Source organism: Schistocerca piceifrons, chromosome 6, assembly GCF_021461385.2.
Source record: "Schistocerca piceifrons isolate TAMUIC-IGC-003096 chromosome 6, iqSchPice1.1, whole genome shotgun sequence".
NCBI lineage: Eukaryota > Metazoa > Arthropoda > Insecta > Orthoptera > Acrididae > Schistocerca > Schistocerca piceifrons.
This window is the reverse complement of record NC_060143.1, coordinates 83,796,065-83,819,988: the sequence shown is the minus strand read 5'-3', so window position 1 is coordinate 83,819,988 and position 23,924 is coordinate 83,796,065. Positions and strand designations below refer to the sequence as shown.

The 23,924-nt window shown below is 44.7% G+C and overlaps 1 protein-coding gene across 1 annotated transcript in view; it reads left to right on the top strand.

Moving 5' to 3' along the window:
• LOC124802540 (protein expanded) overlaps positions 1 to 23,924 on the top strand; it is a 490,537-nt gene that overhangs the window by 409,440 nt on the left and 57,173 nt on the right. The window contains exon 5 of the mRNA XM_047263399.1: positions 14,961 to 15,040. Coding sequence (XP_047119355.1) covers positions 14,961 to 15,040 — 80 coding nt within the window. The remainder of the gene's footprint in view (positions 1 to 14,960; positions 15,041 to 23,924) is intronic.

Below are 23,924 nucleotides of genomic sequence, written 5' to 3'. Positions count from 1 at the left end.
CAGATTAATCGCGTTTTATGCTCCAGCGGACTAAAACCAAATACCGTGCAACAATCGTCGGAAGGGCCCAAGCCTGAGGAGGGAGAGTTACGGTTTGGAGAATGTTTTCATGGTATTCTCTAGCTGATCTCGACCTTCTCGAAGGCACAGTGCATCAGCACAAGTATGCATCTACCCTTTGGGATCATGACCAACCCTACATGCAGTCTGCTTTTCCTCGGCACGATGGCATCTACGCACACAACAAGGCAACGTGTCTGATGAGTTTAGCGTACTATCCTGGCCACCAAACCTCCTGGATTTAAACCCAATCAAGAATCTGTGCCACCACCTCGATCGGGCTTTTCGCGCCATGGACCCCGATCCGAGAAACCTAGCGCAGCTGACCGCGGCACTGGAGTCTCCATGGCTCCAGATCGCCGTCGGTGCCTTCCAGAACCCCATTGACTGTCTTCCTATACGTCTCGAAGCAGTCCGCACTGAGAAAGATGGTTACTCAGGCTGTTGACAGGCGGCCACAGTAACGTGGCTAGACAGCTTACAAGGTGCGTGTTATACCGGTGTGGCGTTTCACGATAGCGGTGCATTGACGATTTGTCACAAACTCGTTACTCGTAGTACGATTTGTTACAATTAAATGTCAGTTAATGCCACATCTATGTCATTAGTCCTTAGAACATTGTAAGATAAAAAATAATGATTAAAGTAGCATCATTCGATGTAGCGTCCTGAATGGAAACATGGAGCCACGAAGTACGAGATACTTCGTAGAAGATAGTAGGTTCGTGTCGCGCTATATGCAATTTTTTGGCCGGCCGCTGTGGCCGAGCGGGTCTAGGCGCTTCAGTTTGGATCCGCGCTGCCGCAACGGTCGCAGGTTCGATTCCTGCCTCGGGCATGGATGTGTGTGTTGTCCTTAGGTTAGTTAGGTTTAAGTAGTTCTAAGTCTAGGGGACTGATGACCTCAAATGTTAAGTCCCATAGTGCTCAGAGCCATTTGAACTATTTTTTTGCAATTTTTTTTTTTTGCATTTTCGCATTAGTAACAGGTTCTGGGACTTTCTTATTAATATAATACAGGTATGACGATGTTGTTTATGTTTAAGAGCCAACTTTCTCAGGTATGAGTTTCTACGATTTTGTGACTTCTGTCTGAGTAAAAAACGGAAGATGAAATTGCGGCGAGTCACACTACCAACGATGACATTTGTATTTTCACTTGTCTTTTTTTCCCCGAATACGTCGTAAATTCCGAGGGTATGGTTAGGTAGGAACCTAAGAGTACAGCTGAAACTGCTGCGAGTGAAATGAAAAGCAATAATATTCACTTTCTTCAAGAATGAATCATTGACCTTGCAGCGGAGTGTACGCTGATATCAAACCTTCTGGCAGATTAAAACTGTTTGCGGGACCGAGAATCGAACTCGGAACCTTTCCCTTTCTCGGGCAACTGCTCAATCGACTGAGCTACCCTAGCGTGACTCACGACCCCTCGTCACAGCGTGGAAGTAAAGTTCTGAGGACGGGTCGGGAGTCGTGTTTGGATAGCTCAGTCTATTGAGGGCTTGGCCGTGAAAGGCAAAGGTCCCAAGTCCGGGGTCTTAGCCCGGTACACAGCTTTAATCTGCCAGGAAGTGTGATTCATATTCTTGCTTCTCACAAATATTTTGGCTGGTTATTTCTGAATACGTCACTATTTCCGATGGTGTGATTAGGCAGGAACCTGTTAGTACAGCTGAAATTGCACCACTCCAAACGCAGCCATTAATGTTGTGGTGTTAACGACAGCTACGGTGGTATGGTAATTCACAAGTGCGTCTGCTGCTAGTCAGTGTCAATGGTGCGACGTAACACAATGTTGCGGGGAGTCCATTACTTGTTCATGGATGGGAGACGCAGACGCACAGGGCTCACACACGATGGCTTGGTGCACAATACGGCGATCGTTCCTTGTGGTGATCAGATTAGAACGAGTGCCCCCATTTTCCCATGCAGCCCAAAATCGGGCCCTCCCAAATCTGGATACTGCACGATTCGGCCAGCCATCCAAATGAAGGCCGGCAATGTGGCCCCTTTCGAACTCTGACAGCTGTTGTTTACGGTGCCCCACACGAGTGCTGAAGATCTCTGTGTCCTGCACAGTGACCATTCAATGTCAGGCTTTTCAGCCCCCTTGTATGTCCTAGTAGACCTCGTACCAACACAAAACGCGAACAACAGTAATGCTCTCTGGTGGCCGTACTACCAGTCACAGAGAATTGCAATTCTTGATCATTTATATATCCGGTCGATGTCGTGTACATGTAGAAAGTTACAGGCTGAGTCAAAAAGGACTTTACACCTAAGGGATGATATTGAAATTTATTGAGATAACTTATAGAATCGGTAGGTATGTCATTTTGTAGCAAATAACCTCAAGTATCACATACAAGTATCTGGTTCGATATGATTGCCACTTGTGATGTGGCAATTTACCATTTGTGATGTGGCAAACATCCCCCCTGTAATCAATTTCTTCCCACACTCGTTGCAGCAAATCGGTCTTAATTGTGCAACTGCAGCGTAGATTCGATTTTTCAGGTCGGCTAATTCGTTTGGTGAAGGAGGAACATACACGCGGTCTTTAATAAGATCCCAAAGATAGAGATCCGGTGGTGTCAAGTATTGGGAGCGAGATGGCCCTGCGATTGGCCCTTCACGGGCAACCCACCGGCCTGGGAAGCGATTATCGAAGAAATTTCGAACTTGGGGGAACTGAGGCGGTGCTGGTAGTAAACCACTGTATATCACTCATCTTCATCGATTGTGGAATTAAAAGTTTTCAAGCATATCCAGATGCACAATACCAGTTAAAGTAGCCATTTTAATTGTGCACTACTCTGGCGCTCCTAGTGAAATGGGGTACTGAAGCACTACGTAAATCAAACTTGAGGGTTCTGCTACAAAATGACACATCTACCGACTGTGTAAATTATCTCAGTAAATTTCTATATCATTCAAAAGCTCTAAATTCCTTTTTGACTCACTCTATATATTGACACCCTCCCATTTCTTCTGGGTGCAGATGCAAAGTTGAAACATTTGCGAGGCCAGAGGACTTGACCAGCCACGTCGCGAGCGGTCTAGAGTGCTGATTCTCGCGAAATCCTCGGTACTGCCTGGATGTCGCGTCTCGTCGTCCCGCCTGTATTTCTAGGCTCGGCGCGTAGAGGGACAGGTGCGAAGCTACAGTGCAGCGGGGCACGCCATGCCGTGCGCCCCCGGCTGCTCGACTCTCGAGTACTACACTCGGTCGGGTTTTTGCGGCGCGCCGCTCCATTCATCTTGCGGAGCTCCGTTTTTCCGCAGCGTGGCGCGGGAGGCGCCCCCTGAATTATTTATGTGCGCGGCCGAGCTTTGCATGTCGCCGGTCGCCGCGGCTCGCGGCCTCGCATTCTCAAGCCGCAACGCGCCGAATCGGTAATGGCAGCTCAAGCAAATGCAGCGACGCCGCCCGTAATGGCCGGCAGAGGCGCTGCATTCCGCGCCCCTGCGAGTGCTGCCGCGAAAGCGATGGCGGCGGTGACTCTGCTGTTCACTGCAGGGGTGAAACTCGTATAGCGATTTTCGGTTCCACGACGTCGGTTCGCTGCCAGGCCACTAGGAGCGCTGCAAGTTCACGTGGGTGAATGAAATGGAAACGGGACTTCTGTTCCTCAGCTCCAACAGTTGGGCGACCGGATTCCCGCTCCTACTATTGTTGGTTGGGGCTATTAGGAGTGGGGAGAGCTGGCCACTACAGACGGTAAGGATCACGAGGCATACGCGCAGTAGCAGGTAGCGCCGCTACCGTAATAATGAACGCAAAAAGTGCTCAGATGCCCGCAGTTGCCATAACGTAGTACTGTGTTGGATCGTCCTCGACACCTCAATTATACGCATAAAACTTGTTTTCTGGTAGTACTTATTTTGTCACTGATCATCCGTGGTCTCTTGACTTCTCGTATCATTGTAAACGCCAGTTCCTACAAGCACTCCTGGAGAGCTTCGACAGTTGTTTCAGCAAAACGAACAATTGGGCCGGAGATGACACTGGAGTAGTAGTAATAGTTACCACCGATCCTACGAACAGTACACGACAAATGGCTGATGTTGATGCTGGTACACTATGTGGTCAAAAGTATCCGGACACCTGGCTGAAAATGTGCAGGACAGCCCATTACAGGGATGTTATTGTGTAACCACTCTGCCACAGGCAGTGCATTATGAACAGGTGCTCGATCGTGTTGAAAGATGCAATCGCCATGCTTGAATTGCTCTTCAAGTGTGGGAAGCAAGAAGGTGTTTAAAACATCAATGTAGGCATGCTTCAAAATGCTGTAAACTGATGTTGTTCCAACTCTAAATCTACCATTCTCCGTTGCCGATTTAGGAAGTAATAAAGACACTAATAATGTAAGAAATATTGGTGCACAAAAACGAAGCTACCATAAAGAAGTACAAGATGTTTTACAGCTAAATATTCTCATATCCCCGCTTCCAACAGCTTCACTCACGATCATAGTTGCCAACCGTAGGATGTACCTACGTGTAGGAACTTTTGGCTCTTTTTTCCAAAATGCAGAGACGGATTTCCGATCCCTCTGTAAAATTTAGAGACTTTCTGCCCAAAAAAGAAAAAAATTACAAAATAAGAAATTAAAACTGAAAAAGTTGCAATAGTGTACAAATTTTAAACATTGTTTACATCTGTCTCCATTGCGTACGGGAAGTTGCCCTCAGGGAGGAAAGGATTTTAGTCACAGTCTGGAGAGGGTGTGTGACAGAGAAAATACTGACGCATTTGTTGCTTAGCGCTCCTCTGACGATGAGCTGTTGCCTCCCAAGGTAGCGCAGCTCGAATTGCCGAGCAAAATAATAGATGCATAGCAGACCACTTGCACAATGAGGCAACGTCCACACACGAGAACGCGCATGCCTACGTGTTTACTTTTACTATTTTGCGCGCATGCCCTTTTGTTCCAGTGCGTCAACGATTGCGCACGAGGAAAGACCGCTTCTTGTGGACATACCTTTACTTTGTCAAGTGCTTTCTGCTTCACCACGAGCTGTAAGTTATTGGAGTACGTGAGATGCGCAATGGGACACGAAACCGGTGGTGTGAGAACATAAAAAAGTCTACAAAAAGTAACTATCGCTTTCTTATTTATCTCACCTAATCTACATCTACATGGATACTCTGCAAATCACATTCAAGTGCCTGGCAGAGGGCTCATCGAACCACCTTCACAATTCTCTATTATTCCAATTTCGTACAGCGCGCGAAAAGAACGAACACCTCTATCTTTTCGTACGAGCTCTGATTTCCCTTATTTTATCGTGGTGATCGTTCCTCCCTATGTAGGTCGGTGTCAACAAAATATTTTCGCATTGGAATTTCGTGAGAAGATTCCGTCGCAACGAAAAACTCCTTTCTTTTAATGATTTCCAGCCCAAGTCCTGTATCATTTCTGTGACACTCTCTCCCATATTTCGCGATAATACAAAACGTGCGGCCCTTCTTTGAACTTTTTCGATGTACTCCGTCAGTCCTATCTGGTAAGGATCCCACACCGCGCAGCAGTATTCTAAAAGAGGACGGACAAGCGTAGTGTAGGCAGTCTCCTTAGTAGATCTGTTACATTTTCTATGTGTCCTGCCAATAAAACGCAGTCTTTGGTTAGCCTTCCCCATAAGATTTTTGTGTGTTCTTTCCAACTTAAGTTGTTCGTAATTGTAATACCTAGGTATTTAGTTGAATTTACGGCTTTTACATTAGACTGATTTATTGTGTAACCGAAGTTTAAGGAATTCCTTTTAGCACTCATGTGGATGACCTCACACTTTTCGTTATTTAGGGTCAACTGCCACTTGTCGCACCATTTAGATATTTTTTCAAAATCGTTTTGCAGTTTGTTTTGATCTTCTAATGACTTTATTTGTCGATAAGACGGCTGCTCAGATTGTCTGCCAAATCGTTTATATAGATAAGGAACAGCAAAGGGCCTTTAACACTACCTTGGGGAATGCCTGAAATCACTTCTGTTTTACTCGATGACTTTCCGTCAATTACTCTGAACTGTGACCTCTCTGACTGGAAATCGCAAATCCAGTCACATAACTGAGACGATATTCCATAAGCACGCCATTTCACTACGAGCCGCTTGTGTGGTATAGTGTCAAAAGCCTTCCGGAAATCCAGGAATACGGAATCGATCTGAAATCCCTTGTCAATAGCACTCAGCACTTCATGTGAATAAAGACACTAACAGGCAACCACAGATGTGCATGAGCGTCTGCAAAAGCACTTTTATGAAACAGTGATACTTAGGTCCGTAATTTCAGTCACAGCAAGTGTTTGGAAAGAATCAAAAGCTGCATAAGTTATTAGAGCAGCGGAACGTCTTGAGAGTCTTGGCAGTGGTACTGGCTTCAGCGCTTATCCTGCACCTATTTTGTTTTATCATTACACGAAGAATGTCAGCTTCAAGATGCAAGTTTTTGCTTCTTCAAGTAAGGGTTTCGGCTTTCACATTATGATAATCTGAAGATTGGGACTTCGAGAAACCCCGAAACTAGCCATTTGAAGCTGACTTCCTTTCTTTGTATAATGCGAAATTTGTATTTCTCACCCCCCCCCCCCCCCCCTCTAGACCCATATCGCTGCGCTCCCCAAATACACATATAAAAAATTACAAACAAAAACGATTCTTTTACTGACTCCTCCAGTGGAGAATAACTGGAAATGATGCGTCATTTCCAAAAGAAAAACTACATTTCGCTGCGTCTGTGGACGCCTTTCTTAAGCCTAGTTTACTGGTGAAACTAAACACTTTCAGCGTGCTCTAACTTTGGTGACACTAGTTGCATGAGTTTTGAAGTTACGTGTGTTCGTAGAGTGTAGACAAACTGAAATATGAAGTGGGGAACGGAGATTAATGTTCGCTTTTTGGATATCTATGCTTTGCGTAGGTGTTTGTGGGATTTCAGTGATGATGATTATAAAAATAAGCAACATGTTGCTGCCGCCGGGACCGTCATGTGCGATCATAACGTAGATGGTTTGACAGTATCTAAGCTGCAGGGCAAAATTTATTGAGTTAGGAGCACATATGCGACTGAATTAAGAAAAATACAAGCAAGTGTAATTCTAGCTGTGGCAATGCTCTCGTCTACAAGACTAAAATCCCATCGTTCTAGTTGGCCAACTCTTTGTTAAGGAATATTGTTAACAGGAGGGAAGGCTATACAAATTCAAAAAGCTGCATTCTTTATTCAATATTCAACGTTTAAAACGTCGCGGCAGTGTTCCCCATTCATTTTGAAATAGTGCCACTGTACAGATCTATCTTCAAGGGACTAGTTTGCAAACCATTCCCTTCTTAATGCGGCCTGCTTCGAATAATTATTGTTGTTAATGTTAATAATTATTACTGTTAATGTTAAGGGGATACGGAATCACCTATCCCCGCAATGTTAATATATGCCTACTATAGGGAACATTTTCTCACAAACTACTGGAGACAGAGAGGTAAAAATTTTACTGTATGTGCATTCATATGTTACAACAATACTGAAACAACAGTTTATTGTCAAAGTATTTTCTTACAGAGATATTGTACATTTATTTTTAAGTAAATTTTTTCCATCGCTTTTTACTAGACTATCACCCCTAAGTCTTTTGTAAATCAAGTAATTAAAAAATCGTTGTTTCAATATGTAATAGGGACCTACGTCACTACGTCATAAAAATTTCAGACTTCTAGGTTGACCAGTACCTGAGATAATGTTCCTAGATGAAGTAAAAAGTAAACTTACGGGAAACAGAGAAAGAAGATTAAAACATTCCTGATCCGTAGCTAATACCCCCTTCACAGTCTTCATAATCATCTTCAAGTCTTCTTTTGGCACCCCTCTGCACCTGTCTTGCTTTTTTCACTAATGTCTTGATTATATTATCAGCATGCCTTAGTCTGTGCTGATCTAAAAAGAACATAGCACGTACCGTACGGGAACCAACACACATACCCAACTTTTGAAGGACCTGGCATTTAGTTATATTTCCAAGATTGAAGGTTGCCACAGCATCATACACACCAAAATGTAGTGTATTAATTCCGACAAACACTGTTTTTGGGAGACGATGCCATATCACACTATTCAAGCACTCGTTGGGGTTCTGCGTTTTTCCGTGAAGACATTTCATCAGAAGACTTCTGTCAGCCAGATCTCTGAAAATGGGCTTTATTTCTGCCATGATGGCTGATGGTAGACTGTGGTGGTGAATGTATTTCTCTCCTGTTGTTAGTCCCCTATTGTATTTACACCAGCTGTTTTCACCTTTGGGGCACAAACCATGTTGTGGATGCTCATCCGTGGATGCGGTGTGGAAATATAAAGCCCATATAGCTCTCCTCATTTCTTCAAGATTGCCTGTATTTTGCCTGATTGCAAGGCCATAGCAGTTCTGAATGTGGTCTATTATGGAATCAGTCAATCTTCCTCTGCCATCCAAGGTTTTCCCATCATCTAGTTTTTTCCCTTTCATAACTGATTTTAACCTTCTCAGCCTGGCACCCATTCTCTTCTGCACATGTCCTATACATTCAAGTTTGCTTATATTTACACTGTTCCCATATGGTTTGCTTTCCAAAACTTCTTTGAATGCTTTAGAGTCACCATCTCCCAGATATTTGACATAGCGAACATTATACCACTGTGAAGAGCGATGAAAAATTTTCTTCACCCCAGCAACCTCCATGCCACCACTACTACCATAATAATTAGCAATACAGTCATCACTGTGTTCATTTTTCAGCCTGCCTGTGCACCTACAGTATTTAGACATTATTGCAACATCAATAACCTTGCCAGCATCAACACTAGTTGCTGTTACAACACCATTGTTGGAGGTGTGGCCCCTTTTCTGCCACGTGCCATCAAACGCCACTGTGAGGTCACGACTGCCGTCATTTTCTTCCACTGCTTCTTCCACAGCAACCTGCATTGACTTCTGTGCTACATCTTCAACTGCAGATCCTAGTACATAATTGTAAGCTTCAAACTTTGAAGGTGCACTTGGAAGATTTAGAACACCACATAGCATATCACCAGCTGCTTTGCCCTTACCAATTGCTCGCAATCCATAAACTAACCTAATATTTACACTATAAAGTTCAGTTTTCTTGTATCCATTATTTACAGTTACTGAAACCGAACTTGGAAACTTACAGCTGTATTTACAAACACTGCATATTAAATTAAACTGGGCAGCCAGGCCAACATGGGATTCTACTTTCAGAGAAACGTTTCCATGACATTTTTTGCAGCACAAACTGTTTTCAAGAGCTTCACACAATATATTCGTATCAATGAGTTCAAAAACTTCATTCCCTCTATCAAGTAAATTATATTTCTCTTCCAAATCTCTTAGTTTTTTATGAGAAGCACTGTTTTCATTTGGTGTAAGTTCGTTCGGCAAATCAGTAATAAGTGGATTCACATTTTCCAACAGTGATGATGATGAACTGCTTTGCTTTGCTAATGAATCATTATTTCTTTTCTTTTGCCAGTTCACACGCTTTTTAAATACTTTTGCTTTAGCTCTAGGCATTTTCACTGCGAAAAATGAAGCACTAAATACGAAATAACTCAACAACAACTACTTTCTTATATCACACTGTTTACAAAACAGTCCCGCCACAAAGTCAAAGAGTAACTTGAGGAAACCAGAGAGAAACATTTTCGGGCAACTAGTGTATAAATAGTCGCTGGAAACCGGGATATTTGAATTCATGTCACTTTAAAGGTACTGCCAAAAAGTTCATGGTCAGCCACGAGAGACGTGTATAACTAAAGCGCAATACCCGATCTCACAAATATATAAAAATAAAATAGTTATAATTGTAGTAGAGCTATGTATGATACGTCATTTTAAAGAGGAAACATGGCAGAATATAATACGCCAATAAAAAAAAATTCGATTTTTTAACCCAAAATCCGATTCCGTATCCCCTTAATAATTATAATTATTGGTGTTAATGAAAAAACGTCATCACCAATTGCAACCATATCTTATAGCATGCCAGGTGTTCTCGATTGTAATATACGCAAGATATGTAATTTCGGTTCTTGCGACAGTGTTTCATGCATTGAAGTACCTTTATTCCTTATCTTATAACTAACTCGATTTAGGAGAAACGTGAACAGTTCTGGTGACATTCTAAGATAATTAAAAGAACTTCTTGGATCTTCCGTTATAAATTATTTCAGCAAGAATGCTGAGCAACAGAGCTGACGTCTCTTCTTCATCCAGTCACGAAACGAAACACGTTTCTTATTTTTTTTCTTATGCAGCGATTCCACGTAACAAGCTTTAACTCCATCACAACTCGTGCGACGTACAGCTCCCAAAACTTTCATTTCAGACACGACTCAGGGACCCACAAAACGACGAAACTGAAGTGTACACTGGTGTCGCCGTGTCTGCAGTCATATATGAAACCACTTGCGTGCAACTCATTCCACGCAACGAGTGGCGCAACCCAATGCCGTCGTGTAAACTAGGCTGTAGGAAGCACGAAATGTTGTACTGCAGCACTTGGCTTAGAGACGAACAGCAGCAAGCTTTCCAAATAACACAGCGAATATTTTTTTGTTTGAAAACCGTTCAGTGTGCAAAGTTGTTAATAAAGGCGAAATGTTATTTCCCAGTACGTGATCTTTTTTTCTTTGGTCGTCAGTCTAGAATTTTTTTGCGTCCGTAGGTGCTTTCAAGGTCTACGTAGCGACTTTTCACATGCCGTGTAGGGGCATGGTCGAAAATGAGTTGGCAACACTGCTCACGATGTAGGAGCCACAGATGTAACCCTCTACTGCGCAACGCATAATTATGAAATTTCTGCCTCGTGAGGGAGTTCAAACGACGGAAATTCTGTGATCAACCATTGTCAAGGACGCGTGTGTTTGCCCGGCATAAAGAGTTAGGAAGGAAGAGAACCTGAGGAACATCAGCTACACGATCGCCCTCCTCGGACGAAAACATTCGTGCGGTTCGAGACAGTTTTGAAGGCAATCGACGGGCGAGGGTATCAGGAATTGCGGAACAGGTCGGAATAAGTTATGGGAACACTCAAACGATCATCACAAATGACCTACAATTCCGTAACGCGTTATCCGGATGGGTCCCTCACCTTTTCAGAAGTTGAGATGTTTGGAGGTCTGTCAGAAGCTTACAGCTAGGTTTGCGAAAGAGCGCTATGCATTTTTTAGTCGGATCGTCACCTGCGACGAAACGTGGGTCCACCACTACACTCCCGAATCCAAACAAGCCGGTAAGGAGTGGCGGAGGCAAGGGGAGAGAGCACCAGTGAAAGCCAAGACTCAACTGTCAGTTGCTGAGAATTCTTCCGGGTTGTATGGCCGTGGTCCGTGGAACTCTTCTATCCCAGACGTTTCGTCCAAGGCTGCGTTGGACATCTTCAGAGGTACTCCTGGTTGTGCTGAGTCTTGCCGACTGACGAGTCGGACGTCGAAGAGCGGCCTAAATACCGTGGAAAGTGGGCGTGGTCTGGATTTCACATGATAGCAGAGATAAACCTTGTCAGAGATAAAATATAACTATCGATCATAGTACGTCAAAGATAAAAACTTCTCATCGATTCTGTAGCGCCACTGTCCATACAGCGCTGTTTCATGGCTTCTTCTTTTCTGTTAAAGTTGTCCCCATGTTTATATATTTCAATGGCTTCTCTATATAGCCGTGGATAATAGTTCGTCATAGTACATAAAACTTCAGTTTCCGAAAAATTTCACTACGTGATCACCTGACTGAAGAGTATGTTCGCTACGGCTGATTTGTCTGTTTTCCCTAGTCGGCAAAGACTCTTATGTTCCTTCAACCGTGCATTCATACTTCTCTTTGTAGTTCCAATGTAGACCTTACCACACGTACACGGAATCTTGTATACACCACTTGCAGACAGGGGGGGACGTTTATCCTTAACGGAACAAAGGAAATGTCATTCGAGGAAGGAAAGATCATTCGAGCAAAAAGTATTGTAAACGTGGGGTAAAATGGAACCCTGAGCATGTCTTCAAATTCGATACTGTGAAACAGATCTCTTCTACTGCAAGCTCTTTGCTTTCCGTGTTTCTAGAGGTGACAGCATGGCCCTAAAGAAGAAAAGAAGGTCCAGAGAACTTGGGCTCTAAACTTGCATAGGCTAAGAGCTATGGACACTTGATTATTTTAGCTACTTGGAAATACATCTCTCCTACTTAACAAGGGCTCTCAGCTCTTAAGGTACGCATTTTAGATCCCATGTTCACTAGTCAATTTTTATTTTGGTCCATACTACCCCCTGCCAACACATGGAAGTAGAGATTTGTTTCACAGTATCGAAGATAAAGAAGTACTCACAGCTCGTAATGTGTGTATTAGACATTTTTGCTTCGAATGACAGTTCGTGCTACATCCCTGGATACTGAACGTTCTTCTAGCAACACCCTGTAGAAAATCTTTGCGAAACTAGAATACAGTTTAGCACACACTTAAGTCAACGTAAGAATTCCTTTGTCTGCAGTGTTAGCCATTCCCACACGTATCAGAATATTTCTCGACGTGATTACACATTGCGAGAGCTACTCGAAAAGTGACGTTTAATTTGACGAACATAGTTTTCACTTGCGCATGCTTGTATGGCAAACTCGTGGAAAGAAAAAAGCGAATTTGGCAAACAAGTATAATCGTTTACAGGGTACTCTAAGCACTCAGCAGATTTTTCACGTAGTTACATCGCTAGTACAGAGAGATCCCGTTCAAAAGTATCATATATTTTGCACACGCTATCCGTAGGTATCTTAAAATTTTGCAAACGATATCTGGAAATAACTTGGCCCAGAGCTTTTAGGAGATTAACACAAGGGCATTTCATTCTATAGTATGTGTAACAGTGTTGTATGTATGTATTTCATCACCTGTCTGACTTGTGCGATATCATGTTGTACACTTCTGTACGTTGAATGGTGTACGTTGAATGGAGCAATAAAGACACAGTACAATACAATACAATTTGTTTACGAAAATGTTACAGCTCAGACGCGCTAATTTTTTGTTATTAGAGAAGAAGGGTGGACACCGCTAATTTTAGGTTTTTATGCACTTTATTACATTACCGAGTCTCTGTTTTAATAAATACACTCCTGGAAATGGAAAAAAGAACACATTGACACCGGTGTGTCAGACCCACCATACTTGCTCCGGACACTGCGAGAGGGCTGTACAAGCAATGATCACACGCACGGCACAGCGGACACACCAGGAACCGCGGTGTTGGCCGTCGAATGGCGCTAGTTGCGCAGCATTTGTGCACCGCCGCCGTCAGTGTCAGCCAGTTTGCCGTGGCATACGGAGCTCCATCGCAGTCTTTAACACTGGTAGCATGCCGCGACAGCGTGGACGTGAACCGTATGTGCAGTTGACGGACTTTGAGCGAGGGCGTATAGTGGGCATGCGGGAGGCCGGGTGGACGTACCGCCGAATTGCTCAACACGTGGGGCGTGAGGTCTCCACAGTACATCGATGTTGTCGCCAGTGGTCGGCGGAAGGTGCACGTGCCCGTCGACCTGGGACCGGACCGCAGCGACGCACGGATGCACGCCAAGACCGTAGGATCCTACGCAGTGCCGTAGGGGACCGCACCGCCACTTCCCAGCAAATTAGGGACACTGTTGCTCCTGGGGTATCGGCGAGGACCATTCGCAACCGTCTCCATGAAGCTGGGCTACGGTCCCGCACACCGTTAGGCCGTCTTCCGCTCACGCCCCAACATCGTGCAGCCCGCCTCCAGTGGTGTCACGACAGGCGTGAATGGAGGGACGAATGGAGACGTGTCGTCTTCAGCGATGAGAGTCGCTTCTGCCTTGGTGCCAATGGTGGTCGTATGCGTGTTTGGCGCCGTGCAGGTGAGCGCCACAATCAGGACTGCATACGACCGAGGCACACAGGGCCAACACCCGGCATCATGGTGTGGGGAGCGACCTCCTACACTGGCCGTACACCACTGGTGATCGTCGAGGGGACACTGAATAGTGCACGGTACATCCAAACCGTCATCGAACCCATCGTTCTACCATTCCTAGACCGGCAAGGGAACTTGCTGTTCCAACAGGACAATGCACGTCCGCATGTATCCCGTGCCACCCAACGTGCTCTAGAAGGTGTAAGTCAACTACCCTGGCCAGCAAGATCTCCGGATCTGTCCCCTATTGAGCATGTTTGGGACTGGATGAAGCGTCGTCTCACGCGGTCTGCACGTCCAGCACGAACGCTGGTCCAACTGAGGCGTCAGGTGGAAATGGCATGGCAAGCCGTTCCACAGGACTACATCCAGCATCTCTACGATCGTCTCCATGGGAGAATAGCAGCCTGCATTGCTGCGAAAGGTGGATATACACTGTACTAGTGCCGACATTGTGCATGCTCTGTTGCCTGTGTCTATGTGCCTGTGGTTCTGTCAGTGTGATCATGTGATGTATCTGACCCCAGGAATGTGTCAATAAAGTTTCCCCTTCCTGGGACAATGAATTCACGGTGTTCTTATTTCAATTTCCAGGAGTGTAATTCCTCAGTGGCACTGCAAAATGGCTTTCTGGAATGCCATTCTGCCCTGCTATTGGTTTTGTTGATACTAACACTGGGAGTTGTTTTCCGAGTTCTGTTTTGATCTGGCGATAGCAGTAGCCGTAACGACGTAATAAATAAACAACGGTTTTATTCACAATGCGCTGTGGACTGCAGGGTGCTGAATTGTTGTGAAATGTGATTTGTTTGATGTGGAGAAAGCCACAAATTGTCCGTTAAATAAAATTTGAGTAAACGACGACAAGCGGACAGGCGTATGGTAAGGGGGAGCCCGAGCTGACTGTTGCTTTTGTTCTAGATGGCGAGTTCCTGTTCGTGGAGCCGGACAGCAAGCTGTCCAAGTACGCGCCCAAACACTGGAAGTCTTCGCATGGACACGTGAGTACCACCCGCTCACCCCTCACCTTGCTGGGCTCAAGTCTTCCTTAGGTACCTTGCGCTCAGATGTAAGCACTTGCTTAAAAGCTTTATTGCGTTCTTGTTGGCCGTTATTTTTGTTATATGCTAAGGGAATTAAAAGAATAGGTTGAGAATGAATGCAGACAAGGCAGAATACGTCGTATTTGCTGACAATGGGTATCACTTAAAGTTGCCTTGTAAGTTTTTACATAAAAAGAAAGAAAAACCATTATTTTGACACGAATTATGTTATCGTTTCTCAAAAGAATTATCTTGAAAATTCATACACGTTTGCATGCCTTCTTTCTCTGCCTCGTGATGACTGGGTGTTGTGTGATGTCCTTAGGGTAGTTAGGTTTAAGTAGTTCTAAGTTCTAGGGGACTGATGACCATAGATGTTAAGTCCCATAGTGCTCAGAGCCATTTGAACCATTTTGCATGCCTTCGAATCAATTCTACAGAATTTTTTTTTTTTTTTTTTTTTCATCGTGATGTAGGTAGTTCAAAACATGGTTTTGACGGATTCAACAGCTTCTTCAGGTGACGAAAATCGCTGTTCACACCGTTTTCGTTCGACGTAAGGGAACAAAAAGAAGTCGTTAGGTGATAAATCACGTGAAATAATTAATATTTTGCTCTGTGAAATAATTAATTAAAGGAGTCGGTAGACGAAAGTGCTAACCCACGTGTCCGTAAATTTCACTTCTTGCATCTTACGTATCGGTTAAATTCGAAGAATATAAATACAGTAAGGCAAAACATCTTTTATAATAGACACTACTCTCCAGCGGCACAAATACAATTACTTGTTAACAGCGTGTTGTGAATTCGAATACTATGTGATCAAAAATATCCAGACACCAGTTAGTGAACATTAATACTGAGTGTGTATCCCTTCCCCTTTATGACGACATGAATTCTGCTGGGGACGCTTTCAACAGGGTGTCTCAATGTCTGTGGAGGAGATACTAGCCTATTTTTTCTCAAGAACCGAAAGCAAAGAAGGTGACGATTTTGGACGCTGCAGTCTGGAGCGAAGCCGACGTTCTGATACAGCCCATAGGTATTCCACTGGATTCATCTCGGGACTCTGAGCAGTCCAGTCCGTTTCAGGAATGCTATCGTCCAAAAACCATTGCCTCACATATACTTCTACTTTATGAGAGGGTGCACTGTTATGCTGCTGCTGCTGTTGTTGTTTTGTGGTCTTCAGTCCAGAGACTGTTTTGATGCAGCTCTCCATGCTACGTTGTCTTGTGCAAGCTTCTTCGTCTCCGAATAACTACTGCAACCTACATCCTTCAGAATCACAGTAGTGTATTCATCTCTTGGTCTCCATCTACGATGTTTAGCCTCCACGCTTCCCTCCAGTACTAAGTTGGTTATCCCTTGATGCCTCAGAACGTGTCCTATCAACCGATTCCTTCTTATAGTCAAGTTGTGCCACAAATTCCTCTTCTCCGCAATTCCGTTCAGCACCTCCTCGTTAGTTACGTGATCTACCCTTCTAATTTTCAGCTTCTGTAGCACCACATTTCGAAAGCTGATACAAACAATAAACGTCTCCGAACTCTTTCTCTACTGCGCGTAGTACATGATGCTGTAACATGTGTTCATATCCTCCCGCATTTAGCGTTTTCTTAAAGACAATAATGGAATGACGCCTTATCTCGAAAAACACCCCTATACCGCAACTCCACCTCTTTCGTACTTCGGTGCAGGCACTTAATGTGATGTCAGGAAACGTTCTCCAGTAATTCGCTAAAATAAAATTTTTCCGTCGGATTGCCACAGGTATGGCGTGATTCATCACTCCAGATCACTCGTTCCCAGTCACACACTATCCAATCGCGTCGATCTTTACTCGAACTCAAGCGTCGCTTAGTGATGACTACAGAAATGTGTAGCTAATGACGAACAGTTCGCCTATTGCAGCCCATTCTTTTTAAACGCACAGTCATTGTGATAGCTGCACCGCTTGTAGCGCGTTGGAACTCACAAGTGATTCATTCCGCTGGTCTCACGTGATTTGCTACACCCTCCGCAATGTTAGACGACCCCAGTACATCAGCACATATCTTCCTGGTCTTTGTTAAGCTGTGGTTGTTCCTTCGCGTTAGCACTTCACCATCACTTCAGCAACCGTCGACCTGGTCATCTGTACGAGGGCTGAAACGTCCCTGACGGGTTTGTTACTCGGGTGACATCCAATGACTAGTCCACACTCGAAGTCAGGGCCTCTCCTGAACATTCCATTCAGCTGTCACTGCTTCTCTGTTGACAACATAATACTCCACGCCTCCTTTTATACTGGCAGATTCGCCTCTCGTGATATCTAGTGCTGGATTTCGCATAATGTAAGGGTGTCCGGATACTTTTGATGAAATAGTGTAGATACAGTGACCAGACTGCTCCTTGCATTGCTTGTCTAGCTGCACAGCCATTTTGCACTTTCTGTCAATCTCATTTTTCAGGCGTCTGTATTCGCATTTGCTTTCTTCATTTGCTGCATTCTTACGTTTTTTCTATCCCCCAGTTATATGCAATAACTCTTGGGTTATTCCAGGATTTCTATTAGGTCTTGTCATTTGCGTATTTGATCCTCTGCTGCCGTCACTGTTTCATCCTCAAGGCTACCCGTTCGTCTTACGTATGTTCACACTTGTTTCAGCAAGTCGTTGCCTAATGTTCCCTTTGATACTCTCGACAATCGCTGGTTCTTTCAACTTACCAAGTTCTCATCTTCTTAATTTCCTACCTCTGTAGTATTTATTCAGTTTTAATCTGCAGTTCATAGCCAAAAATTTACGGCCGGAGTCATGTCCTATTCCTGGAAATGTCTTGCTATTTAAATTGTTTTTCAAAATCTGTTTCGGGCATTGCCTCTAACCACGGACAACACAGTAGCTGGCGGCATTCACTTAACGACGGAGGGCAGCAGCGCTTCCGTAGAGTTGTCAGTGCTAACTGACGAGCAACGCAGTGTGAAATAACAGCAGAAATCAATGTGGGACGTTCGACGAACGTATCCGTTAGCACAGTGCGACGAAATGTGGTGTAAATTGTGGTAGCAGACGATTCATGCGAGTGCCTTTGCTAGCAACACGACACCGCCTGTCCTGGGCTCATGACCATATCGGTTGGATCCTAGACGACTGCAAAACCGTGGCCTGGTCACGAGGCCATGGGTCCAACATGTCAACAAGGACTGTGCAAGCTGGTGGTGGCTCCGTGATAGTACGGCCTGTGTTTACATGGTATGGATTGGATCCTGTGGTTCAACTGAACTGATCATTCACTGGAAATGATTATGTTCGGCTATTTGGAGACCATTTGCAGCTATGATATTCCGAAACGACGATGGAATTTTTATCGATTACAAAGCGCCGTGGTCCGCAGCTCGTGGTCGTGCGGTAGCGTTCTCGCTTCCCACGCCCGGGTTTCCGGGTTCAATTCCCTGCGTGGTCAGGGATTTTCTCTGCCTCGTGATGACTGGGTGTTGTGTGCTGTCCTTAGGTTAGTTAGGTTTAAGTAGTTCTAAGTTCTAGGGGACTGATGACCATAGATGTTAAGTCCTGTAGTGCTCAGAGCCATTTGAAAGCGCCGTCTCACTGAAAAACAGTTGTTCGCAATTGGTTTGAAGAACATTCTGGACAGTTCAAGTGGATGATTTGGCCATCCAAATTGCCCGATAGGAAACCCATCGAAAATTTAAGGGATGTAATGTAGAGGTCAGTTCATGTACAAAATCCTGCGCCGGCAACACTTTCGCAATTGTGGAGGGCTATAGAAGCAGCGTGGCTCAATATTTTCGCAGGGGACTTACAACGATTTATTTAGTTCATGCCAAAGCTGCTGAATTTGTCATCGATTTATTTAGTTCATGCCAAAGCTGCTGAATTTGTCATCTAAGTGTGTAGCGTATAAGAAAGGGCAGCAGACTGTTATTATGAGTTGTGCTTACCAGAGTGTTTACAGATTAGCCCACTGCGAGTAAGAAGGTGGGTGGGCGCAGTTGCCAGCAGGTCCGACCCCTTTCAAGCAGGCTGAACAATGGTTGAATGGTAGGCCCCCCGCCTGCGAACGCGCATCAATTAGCGACGGCCAATTAGACTGGAGTGCGCGCGGTGCTTGCCGGATAGCGAAGCGGGCGAGGCCGGCGCTGTTTTGCTGGACGCGGCCCGTCTGATCCGCAGCCGTCCGTGCAACGAACTCCGACTTACGCCCGTCTTCGAACACACTCCATCCTGAGATAGAAATTTCGTGTTTAACTTTTTGACTATCGCACAGACTCTGTATGGAGCACATACACTACCGACCATTAAAATTGCTACACCAAGAAGAATGCAGATGATAAACGGGTGATCATTGGACATATATATTATACTAGAACTGACAAGTGATTACATTTTCACGCAATTTGGGTGCATAGATCCTGAGAAACCAGTACCCAGAACAACCACCTCTGGCCGTAATAACGGCCTCGATGCGACTGGGCATTGAGTCAAACAGAGCTTGGATGGCGTGTACAGGTACAGCTGCCCAAGCAGCTTCAACACGATACTACAGTTCATCAAGAGTAGTGACTGGCGTATTGTGACGAGCCAGTTTGTCGGTCACCATTGACCAGACGTTTTCAGTTGCAGAGAGAACTGGAGAATGTGCTGCCCAGAGCAGCAGTCGAACATTTACTGTATCCAGAAAGGCCCGTACAGGACCTGCAACATGCGGCCGTGCATTATCCTGCTGAAATGTAGGGTTTCGCAGGGATCGAATAAAGGGTAGAGCCACGGGTCGTAACACATCTGAAATGTAACGTCCACTGTTCAAAGTGCCGTCAATGCGAACAAGAGGTGACCGAGACGTGTAACCAATGGCACCCCATACCATCACGCCGGGTGATACGCCAGTATGGCGATGACGAATACACGCTTCCAATGTGCGTTCACCGCGATGTCGGCAAACACGGATGCGACCATTATGATGCTGTAAACAGAACTTGGATTCATCCGAAAAAATGACGTTTTGCCAATCGTGCACCCACGTTCGTCCTTGAGTGCACCATCGCAGGCGCTCCCCCTGTGATGCAGCGTCAAGGTTAACCGCAGCCATGGTCTCCGAGCTGATAGTCCATGCTGCTGCAAACGTCGTTGAACTGTTCGTGCAGATGGTTGTTGTCTCGCAAACGTCCCCATTTGTTGACTCGGGGATCGAGACGTGGCTGCACGATCCGTTACAGCCATGCGGATAAGATGCCTGTCATCTCGACTGTTAGTGATACGAGGCAGTTGGGATCCAGCACGGCGTTGTGTATTACCCTCCTGAACCCACAGATTCCATATTCTGCTAACAGTCATTGGATCTCGACCAACGCGAGCAGTAATGTCGCGACACAATAAACCGCAGTCGCGACAGGCTACAATCCGACCTTTATCAAAGTCGGAAATGTGATGGTACGCATTTCTCCTCCTTACACGAGGCATCACAACAACGTTTCACCAGGCAACGCCGGTCACTGCTGTTTGTGTAAGAGAAATCGGTTGGAAACTTTCGTCATGTCAGCACGTTGTAGGTGTCGCCACCGGCGCCAACCGTGTGTGAGTGCTCAAAAAAGGTAATCATTTGCATATCTCAGCATCTTCTTCCTGTCGGTTGAATTTCGCGTCTGTAGCACATCATCTTCGTGGTGTAGCAATTTTAATGGCCAGTAGTGTAGTATCAGGGGTCCCTGGCGTAAAGAAGCAACTGAAAAGGTTGAAAACAAATAAGTCGCCAGTTTCGGATGAAATACCATTTCGGTTTTGCAAAGAGCGCTCTACGGCATTTGTCCCTTACTTAGCTTGCATTTATCGCGAATCTCTCGTCCAGCGCGAAGTCCCAAGTGACTGGAAGAAAGTGCAGGACACTCTTGTATACGGGGTGAACATTAATAGCATCGACAAACTGCAGGGACGGATTCGTGACTGAAAATGGAGGAAAAAAGGTCCTGAGAACATGTATCCGGAAATGCATCGTTGCCTCGGTAGATGGCGCTGACGAATGTCAGTTCCTCTAACCACATGCCGTGTGTTCCTTGCGTGTTTCTGGCTGTGTGATTGGCCCAGCGTACTGTAAGGCAGCAGAATGGCCCGTTACTCATGTCGGGAACAAGCCGAGATGGTGTTTATGTACGGACAAGCAAATGGAAACTGGTCGAGAGGCAGCACGGCTGTACCAAAACAAATACCCTCAGACATCCACCACATCACGCAACTCAAGCCCTATTTGGCGTTTGTGTGTCCATGGGTCCTTTCAGACAGACGAATGATCAGGGAAGCGGCGGACTGTGCATTTGGAGGACCGGGTTCTGTAGGATATTGAGATAATCCTAGTACAAGCTCCAGGCAAGTGGCCCGCCAACATGAAGTAAACGATTATGTGTATCCTACATGACAACCGTAACTATTCTTATCGGCTGCAGTACCAACATCTGTTGTGACGTAGATTCGCTACAGCTCAGTATTGTGTTCCGAGGCGATTTGTTGTCGTTGCACGCACACCGTCCATTTCCGGACCCATGTCCGTACCACCTTTCTTTTTCCATTTCCAGTCAGAAATCTGTCCCCCCAGTTTGTCGGTTTTATTAATGTTCATCCTGTATAAGAAGGGCAAAAGAATGGAACCGCAAAATTACGGACCGATATGCTTAACATCGGTTTGCTGCAGATTTCTTGAACGTATTCTCGGTTCTAATATAATAAATTTGCTAGAGAAGAAAAAGCTTTTGTTCTCGAATCAGGATGGATACAGGAAGCATCGCTCGTGCCCCTTTCTCACATGATGTCCTGCGAACAATGAATGAAGAGCAACAGACAGATTGTTTGTTCTTAGTTTTCCGAAAAGGGTTTGACACGTGCCCCAGTGCACATTGTTAATGCCGGTATTACACTACCAAATTTCTTTGTCAAAGATTTGATCAAATATTCGTCAAATTTGACAAAGATCTTTGACGTGGCGCTAAAAAGGGGTATTGTACTGTCATCATATTTTTCATCAACGTTCAAGATGGGTGACAACAACAACTTGAAACCACAGCAGTTGCATGTATCACAATTGCACTGTGTGCACACGTGGAATAGAAGCGGGAAAAAAAGGAAACGTACCTGGGTGAAGCCGTGGGTTTTACGACGAGACGATAAAAGCATTCAACAAAACGTGTAACGTGAGCTTGTAGTGGAGGACGTCAAGTCGTACATAAATTACGTAAGAACAGATGAGCATACATTTCAGTATGTGCTCAGTGAAGTGTATCCTCATATCACAAAGCACAAAAACTCACTTAAGAATTGCTATTTCTGCAGAAGGCAGGCTGACTGTAAAACTTCGATTCCTTGCTACAAGAAAGAGTTACCATAGCTTACAGTGCCGCACTGCACATTAACGAAAATAATACTTGAAATGTGTGCAGCAATTTATAAAGCACTAAAGGACCAATGTCTGAAGATAAATAAATGTTCGATACACTTTATGTGCACTAAAAACTATTTTTATTTTATAAACAAATCAATTACATTTCGAGTCCGAGAACCGTATATCCCCGCTAATGACCTCCGCAACATTTATATAGCTCTCCAAACTTCTTAATCTATTTTTGTATTCAGGGTGCCTCATGTTGTAAAGCGTCTCATCAGCTTCATACACCAATTGTATTTACCGGCCACGTTCATAAACACACTACAGATGACAGAACGCTGCAGCGATGCTAGCGCTCCACGTGGTAACATGTCACATTGCAGTGAACAGAAGACAAGCGACTTTTATGATCAAATCTACAGCGAGGCCCTAGATTTGATCAAATTTATTTGACGACACGCGGGATTTGACGAAGTGCCTTATTACACCATCAAACTTCTTTGAAATAAATATTTGACATATCCACTTTGGCAAAGAAATTTGGTAGCGTAATACTGGCCTAACGAAGACACTAGCATACGCAGTAGGTTCCCGGATTTGTGAGTAACTGGAAGACTGCTTAAGTTATAGAACTCAGTAAATTGTCCTCGATGGCGAATGTTAATCAGAGCTAGAGGTATCGTCAGGAGTACCATAGGGAAGTTTGATAGGAGCGCTATTATTCTGACGGACGGGCCAACAACAATCGACGATTGTTTTGTGATGATGCTATGTTGTGCAGGAGGGTGTCTTTGTTGAGTGCCTTTAGTAGAATACAAGATGGCCTGCTGATATACAAAATTTCTAGTGGTGTGGTGAGTGGCAGCTAACTCTAAATGCAGAAGAATGAAGGTTAGTGCAGATGAGTAAGAAAAAAAACCCTGCTGTGTTCGAATATAGTATTAGTATCGTGGTGCTTGACACAGTCACTTCGACTAATTATCTAAACTTAATGATGCTAGGCGATGTGAAATGGAAAACATGTTAGGTCGGTGGCAGAGAAGGCAAATGGTGGACTTCGGTTTCTTGGGAGAATTTTAGGAAAGCGAGGTTCATCTGTGAAATAGACTGCATATAGCATATGTGTGATCCAAATAGAACTGGCATTTTAGGCTGAATGAAGAACGACTCTGGTGGCACCAACATACATTTCACATATGGACCACAAAGAGAAGATTAAGAGAAATCAAGGCTTGTACAGAGGCATATACATTATGAGCCAAAACATTATGACCACCTAATTAAAAGCGTGTTGGTCCACCTCTGGAACACAGTTCAGCAGTGATTCTACATGCAATGGATTTTATAAGTACTTGATAGGTTTGCAGTGGCTTTGGCACCATATGTCTGCACATTGCTCAAACACTTCCTGTAATTTATGCGCGGTTGATTTGTGGGCGGGGAGCTGACACCCGATAGCGTCCCAGTTTGG